Here is an 8193-nt window from a genome sequence, read left to right as displayed (position 1 = left end):
TGATTATAAGAAATGATAATACCTCAAAGACACTTTTTTCTTAATAAAGTAACTTTGTTTCACAATAAACAATCTCTCTTCTCGCATACTCTCTGTTCATGTGTGTCTTTTCCATTATAATTCTTTTCTCTATTTATAGTGAAGATTGTCATCAACTATAATAAATAAGTTTTCTTGAAAGTTGAAATAAAAATAACTTTTAATGCATCCATTCAAATAAGTTTTATCTAATAAAATATAATCTTTTACTTTATATATAAATCACTTAAAAATACCAATATCAAATGACAATATTTTTTGTCTAGTGGAATAAAAAATATGATATAGTAATGATTCTGGCGTTGAATACTTGGACAGGGCAACAAAAGTGAAAGCTGAATGGAGGTGGCGAAGTTGTCTTTTGAGAGACAAAGAAACCATTTGGGAGCAAGTGGAAGAAGGCTTTGTGATTGTTGCCTCAAACTTTGAAGAGTTGGCATCCACTTCAGAAACTGACAACCCCTTTGACTTTTCCGTGAAACTAGGCAACTCTATTTTAATCAATGTCTAGTGTGGTTGTTCCTATGATGATGAATCTATCAACACGCGCGTAATTTGCGTACAGAAAAAGAAAAATAAAATTAAAGTATAGTGATTTTTTTAGATCTCCCTTGACTTGTTTATATGTTGATGCAGGAAGAATTTGGGAACGTGCCACGTGCTACCATTTATATTCTCTGACGCTGACAAGAATAAAAAGTTAATTTGCATGTGCTCTCTGCGTGAGTCTGTTCAAGATTTGGGAACTGTATCTGATTAATTAATCTGAATATCGTATCCATACAAGAACAAAGGGTTAATCATATCATATATATGCTCAAGTGCAATGATGCAAGTTGAAACAAAATAATAAATACGTGCAACTTGCACGTATTTATTATTTTGTAGCTTACTTTCAGAGCTATTCGAGTTTAGGTTTATACTTGATTAATGTTAAGAATCCATTTTTATTACTTTTGTAGCTTACTTCAAATAATTTGGGGGAGGAAAGAGACAAAGGACCACACTTGTCCCTTTTTCCATATACGCCTCTCATTCTTTTGTTAGGTAAATGTTTGTCTCCAGTTTTATAGTTAATAAAGATGTTTAGTTTCATTTTTACAAAATAAAAATAATTTCTATGCAAAAATTATAGAAATATATATATATATATATATATATATATTTCATATTTATTTGTTAATTCATTTATTAATTATTTATAATCTAATTAAGTTTCTTAATTAATAATAGTAATATATTACTTTTTATGCATTAACATTCTTCACCTGTATGGTAATTGTCTTAGATACTATGTTCAAATGCATGCTGGCTGGTAACATCCAAAAATGTTTATGCATGTATTGAATATGAATTTTTTATTGGGTTTGGATTTTATTTAGAAATCCAAATCGAATATGAATTTTTGGACCCGCTAAAGCTGTAACTCACATTGAAATATTGGGTAGTTCATTTGGTTACCTCTAATAAAAGTTAAAAAAAATTATAATATATACAAATAATGATATATATGATTTTAAAGATAATTATTATAAAAATTAATAAATTTATCTTAAAAATAAAATTACTAGATTACAGCCTAATTAAAAATTCTATATCACAAACTATTTACTCTTCTAGTAAAGCTGTAGAATTTTGAAACAAGAAGCTGAGGTTAAGCCTCACATGGAGTCGATCAGTTCGTGTGTGTAGTGTCTATCAGAATGAAAAACGTCGCCATGTATTCCAAATTTCCAGTAGTATATGTAACTTACACGAAGCAAATAAGACAAAGAAAGGACAAAAGACAGTAGTGCAATTGGAAGGGAGGTTCATTTAACGTGACTTTTTTTTTTTTACCTTGTTTTCATATTTTATACGTGATTTTCTATATTTTAAATGTGATTTTTGTAAACTAATAATTATATTTTCATGTCTCAAATATGATTTCTCTATTCTCAACATATTTTCAAACATGCTAATAGTATAAATGAAAACAAATTTACATGCATGCTGTAAAAGTATTTTTCCAGATAATGTAATAAATCGATAGTGGAGATTTTGAAATTATTTAAGAATCAATAATAAAATAGCCGATTTCTCAAAACAAGATTATATTTTTAAAATTTTGAAAATCGTCATTGGCATTGTCAACTTGGTCTTTATTTTTTTTTGAAAAAAAATTAGAAGTTGACATTTTATATTTTTTTAATATGAGTAAATAATGTAATTATCTACTTATTTTATAATTTTGAAAGTTTATAATGGTATTGTCGACTTCTTTTAAATATATTTTTTTAAAATAAGTGTGATCTTCGATTTATTTTGTCTATGTCAAATTTGTCTAGCAACTCACCATTTACTCTTTTCCATCTATCATGATTTAATAGTTGATCAAGCAGGAGGAGTATCAACTTAATTATATTTCGCAGATTATGAAGGTATAATATTTTTTATTTCATTAATTTAAGATATGTATTACATTAAACTCGTACTTATATATGTTTAAAGTATTTTTTTTCTTCTTAACATTAGAGATTTTATAAGTGATTTTAGTGAAGATGAAAAAATAAGATTGTAAACTTTAAAATTATAACGTTATCTACTTCAATTCCTTTTATATATTTTTAAATAAGAAAGTAGACCATCTATATGATTATCTATCTTCATATTATATATATATATATATATATATATATAAAATAGACAAATTAGAATTTTGACTTTTATAAAAATTTTAAAAGACAAAATAATTTTGACATCTGTTTTGTCGATTTACTTTATCTAAGAAAATATTACTCGTCAAGTTACACATTATTCAATGTAAAGTCATAAAATTATTAAAAATCATAAAATTTAATGAATCTCATTTAATGATTTCATTCAGATTTTTAACCGACAAGTGAGAATGTGCAAAGATCAAAGAATGCTTTGAAGGGTGTGTTGAGTGCTTTCATTTATACTATACATGTTAAAAAAAAAAATCCATTTAAGGTTGTACTGCTAATTTCTGTTAGCTTTCACTGCCTTTACTTGTTTGGTTTGAGACTTTGAGTTGCTCTTTCCTTCCTTACATACTATTCCAACTATTTGAGTTTCAGTTCCTCACTTCTCTCCAATGCTCCGCTGAGTTGTTTTTTTCTCTTCTCCAGTGCCAATTTCGGTCACTCTTCATTCATATATGAAGAAGTGACCACTGTTGCTGAATCAGTTATTCCTTCAATCATGTATTTCTCTTCTTGCTTTTCCCATTCTCCATTGACACTCAAGGTACACTTTTCCTATTGCTGCTTTCTAATCTTTCATGTATTTCTCTTTACTTTTTGTTTTCATTCCCTACCTTTTCTTTATGAGGTATTTTTTCTGGACTTGTGCTCATTTTCCCACCTGCCCCTTAAATGGCCTTCCGTTTAAACTCTAAAGTTTCAAACTTTGAATGATTATTGATTGAAAATGGCCAACTGGCGTAGATTTGAATTACCTAAGCAATTCTAACGAAATGGGCATTTGTGAATTTCTTTTTTCTTAGATTTAACAAGGTTGTTTGTTTGTTTTGCTTTGCATGGATCTATACTAGGCTCTAGTTGGTATAGTGGAGTTAAAATAGTCCTTGATTATTGGTATAGTGTTTATATTTCAAAACCTTGCCACTCTAGGCCATCAAAACCTCTGAATTCATGCACTTTCCCTCTTATGTAACAATTATGGTTTTGTTGAAATAGTCCTTGCTTGTTGAACTGAGTTTATCAGTCATTTAAAGAAGCATCTGCGCCTTCTTGTGTTATTTCACAATGAGAATAAAAAAAGTTTAATATCAATCATTGTGGTTTAATTATTCTTATCTACGGAATTGCATAAGGTGTATTTCTGGGCTCAAAAAGTATGCTTATTGCTTACAATTGAGATTCCATTTCTTTCATTTGGGGCAGGCTATGAAACCTTGTGGTTCTGTTGGGAAGGGGAAAAATTTTGCTTTCCCTATCAGAAGTAATGGTGCTGAGCTTTGTGACGGACACATTGTGAGAAGTAGAGTCAACTTAAGCGGAGATTGGAGTTTCATAGGAGGATCCAGAATTATTGTGAAACCAAAAGCTACAAGATTGCTTCTTCATTATCCAAAAAGGGGTCAAATGCAAGCTTCATGTAATCCTTTCTTATGCTACATTTACTACTTTTGAAACTCAGTTTTAAAATAACAAGATTCGTGTCTTGTACTGGACCAAATTAATTTAAGCACCCTAGTAAAGTCTCTGGTGTTTTGGATTTGCATGTTGATGGCAGTTTTCCATTTCTCAGAGCTTCTTACAGGTGAAGCTGGAGATTTTACTATTAGGTCTCTTTGCTTTAAAATTACTAAGTGGTCTGCTGTAATTTTCACCCTTGGAAAATTTCCCTGCATTCTGATTTATATAAATATCACTGGTACAAGCTGTTTCTTCATTGATATAATTTATCATTGAATAGATTTGGGCATAATGTTGGATGTATTTTGGTTCTTATGCACAAAAAAAATAAAAATGGATGTCTTACTAGTAAATTAATATTGTTTATATTGAAAAAGAGTTCAAGTTAAGGATTTGATACGCAGGATGCATTTATATAGTTAGCTTAACTCTTTTGGGAGTATTCCCATAACCTAAATTATTGTACATACTATATACACGGACATTGAAACTACTGAAAGCTATAAATATCTATTCATTGTCTGCATGACTTTGCAATGTGTGGTTGTTCTTAGTTAAAGCTTCATTAAGTTACTCGGCTTTATTCTTTGCAAGTTTTGAGACCAGTTATTGATATTAAGTTGTTCCTTTTGCTTTAGTCTTCCACAATTTTTATGTGGCTGCCGTTCTCTGCTGTTCTGTTTCCTACTTTTTTGTTACAATGTAGCATACTCCGACTTTGATTTTGATAGCCTTGAAGAAAATCATTTTGATTGAACAACTTGTTCTAACATGCTTGAAAGTTGATTATGTTCTGTGCTTAAAACTCTTGCCATCAGATCTGCTCTTCAAGCAGATGTTCAATTTCTAAGAAAGGTAAGCAAGACGTCAGGTTCCACTGCACCTATTGAGCAATACTTGCATCAAACTTGTGAGTTTCTTTTGTGTTGTTTGTGTCTTGATTCCACAAGAATCGAGTTCCCTTATTTAGTTTTCTCGTATCCCCCCAGGTTGGGGGAGATTGACTAACTATTACTCACGTAGTCTAAATTTCCTACAATCATTACATTTATTCTGGTTGGGTATAAAGTTTTGCTTTTATCTGTTGATATATTTCTATTTTACTGTAAAACATAATCAGAATGAGTAATTCTTTCATCATTAGTAATTCTAAATAGCAAAGGTGTGTTATATAGTTATCTTAATCATTTTGGCCATCTGTACTCTTTGTTTAAAGTTGACTGAACATTCATTTTTCCTGTATAACTGGTGGTGACTATATGTTTTCATGATATTCATTTTTCTACCTTTATTTTTCAGGCTTCATAGGATCTCAACTCACTAGCACTGTATTTACAGTAGGAACAATAGCAGTGCTCCCATTTTACACACTCATGGTTCTAGCTCCAAAATCTGAACTAGTATGTTTCTTACTGCAATTGAGAAAATTAATGATCCACGATCACAATTCATCCGCAATTTTTTGGTTTATTAACATCTTTTCTTAAGTATATGCAATATGCAAAAATTATTTACATAGATATGCTAGGTATACATTTATCCCCAACTAAACTTGGACCTTTCTCCTGTAGTAGTAAAATTATATTTTGGCAGATTCGGATATTCTACTTTCCCATATCTCTTTATTGGGTTTTGATTTTGTAGTTAATGTTTGTGTGCCTGATTCATTTTCCTTAAATGCAAAAATGCAGACCAAGAAGTCCATGGAGAGTAGTATACCTTATGTAGTGCTTAGCATTCTATATGCATATTTATTGTACCTTTCTTGGACCCCTGAGACAGTTCGGTTGATTTTTGCAAGTAAATACTTGCTACCAGAGGTGTGTATGGATGCTTTCAACAATGAAGTTTCTCTTCCCAAAAGAGTTCTATCGAATTCATAACTGTGTATGCTTCATGCAGCTGGCTGGTATAGCAAAAATGTTCTCCAGTGAAATGACTTTGGCCTCTGCCTGGATTCACCTGTTGGTTGTTGATCTTTTTGCTGCAAGGTCATTCATTTTATCTTAATCTTGGTTTCTCATTCTTTAATTATTTTTTATGATAGTTATCATGGTTATGAATTCAGGCATATTTTCCAAGATGGACTGAAGAATCAGATTGAAACTCGGCATTCTGTTTCTTTTTGCTTGTTTTTTTGCCCCATTGGGATTCTTACTCATGTCATCACCAAATCCATGACCAAACCTGCCAGAAAGGAGGGTCATGGTTTATAGAAGAAATCTGCTTTCATTGAGGCAAACTAGGATTTCATTTCAAGTTTGAGAATTTGAGGAACTCATGTTTGAGTTGAAGTTACTTGTAAATGTTCGGGTACTTCATATCTGTCACAAGGTGCCCAAAGGGCAATTGAAATATATGGAAAAAAAAGGAGTAACTAACAATTTTATTATACATTGGAAACAATTAGGAAACTTAATTTTTAAAAACTGGAATTGGAAAATGAGTTTGAATTTATTACCCAAAAAAAATGAGTTTGAATTATGTATAGGAAGTGAAAATTTATTCTGACTGCACCTTTGATATATGTATTAATTGTGTAATTATAAATAACTTTTAAAATATTTATTTTAACTCCAAAGTAAGATAAAATAAAATGACATAAGTAAAACTATTCATAGAAACAAGAATAAAAGAAGATAAAATGTGTTTAAAAGAAAATCAGTACGTGTAGGCTAAAAAATGAGTCTCCCTACCCTGTGAATTTAATATGGTTGATGCTAAGAAGTTGGTACCTTGCTCTCCAATGGTTTTGGCCTTTGGGGGCTGACTCACCTACAAAGGACAAAATCTATAATGCATTCCCTCCAATCTAGAACCTACCAGAAGCTCTTTGAAAATAATTTTATTGCTTTACCATTTTAAATTTTAGATACCGTCACCCCTTTTCAAATTTGGCATTGGCTTTTACTATTATATATAGAATCAGAGACCTCCAACCAAATCAAAATATACACTAGTCCAATTTCACATAATTCAACTACCATATTAATGATTGGGATAAACAAGACTTCATTTTTATTTTTATTTTTAAAATTTTAAAATTTTATTCCGTTATTTATAAAGAATTTAAAATGAGTTGGGAGGAAATAATGGTCACAGTAACTTTGGTCTTCTATTCAAATATCATATAATTAGTTATTTGTTCTATCTCAAGTGAGTGTGTCTACTATCTTAGCTGAGTGTGTCATACGCCTTCCTTTAAGCTGAAAATTTTGAAATGCAAGTTACGTTCTGTGAAGAATTGTTTATCGCAGAAAAATCACTAAAGTGCAGCTTTTTACACTGACTTAACTTTTTTTTTCTTTTTTTAAATGCCAAATTTATGTGATATTTATAAACACTTAATAAACAGGAGAAATTCCTGTGTAAGAGCCAATCCCAAGCACGATAGAAACGTTAAATTTTAAAATTCTATCCAGCATTTGTATTTGGAATTCTCAGTTAATATCATCTTTTGTCAATACTTTTTTTTTACATTACTTTATGTAGGCAAAAATACTAAAAGTTGCTATTTTGTTAGCCTGGGCAGCATAATGCATCTCTCTAGTCTAGTTAGAACCGTTGAAGGTCCCAAACAAACAATACTTTGGCTGCAAAAAGAACCATACAGACGGAAAAGAACAGCTGAAAATACATGAACGGCGAAACACAATCTTACTTCCATAAAGCTAAAACTTGGTATGTGTTGTAGTTTGTCACCAAACTGCTACTTTCGTAAATTTTTCAATAAACTAACTAAAAGTTCAATCATACAATACATACATCAAATGATTCAGACCGATCAAACCACATGTCAAAGCTAAGTCAACTTGGTTTTCTTAGACTTCCCTTGAGGCTTCTCGGGAATATCATCATCATCTGAAGAAGCTTCTAATGGCTCGTCTGGGACATCATGAGGAACATTATGCTTTGTTATGAAATCCTTCAATATGGTCATGCTCTCCTCTTTCAGTGAAACCAATTGTTCTGATAAGGAACCTTTGTTTGC

At 30.7% G+C, this 8193-nt stretch overlaps 1 protein-coding gene across 1 annotated transcript; it reads left to right on the top strand.

Moving 5' to 3' along the window:
* Positions 1-2972: 2972 nt before the first annotated feature.
* Positions 2973-6596, top strand: LOC114395462 (protein ABA DEFICIENT 4, chloroplastic-like). The gene is made up of 6 exons (XM_028357250.1): positions 2973-3288; positions 3948-4161; positions 5502-5602; positions 5894-6022; positions 6105-6193; positions 6271-6596. Exons 1-6 carry the CDS (start codon positions 3244-3246, stop codon positions 6416-6418), a joined length of 726 nt encoding a protein of 241 aa, XP_028213051.1. The 5' UTR covers positions 2973-3243; the 3' UTR covers positions 6419-6596.
* Positions 6597-8193: the final 1597 nt, after the last annotated feature.

The sequence above is a fragment of the Glycine soja genome, chromosome 18 (assembly GCF_004193775.1).
Source record: "Glycine soja cultivar W05 chromosome 18, ASM419377v2, whole genome shotgun sequence".
NCBI lineage: Eukaryota > Viridiplantae > Streptophyta > Magnoliopsida > Fabales > Fabaceae > Glycine > Glycine soja.
Note: the sequence above shows the minus strand (reverse complement) of the source record. Positions and strands in the feature narration are given on the sequence as shown.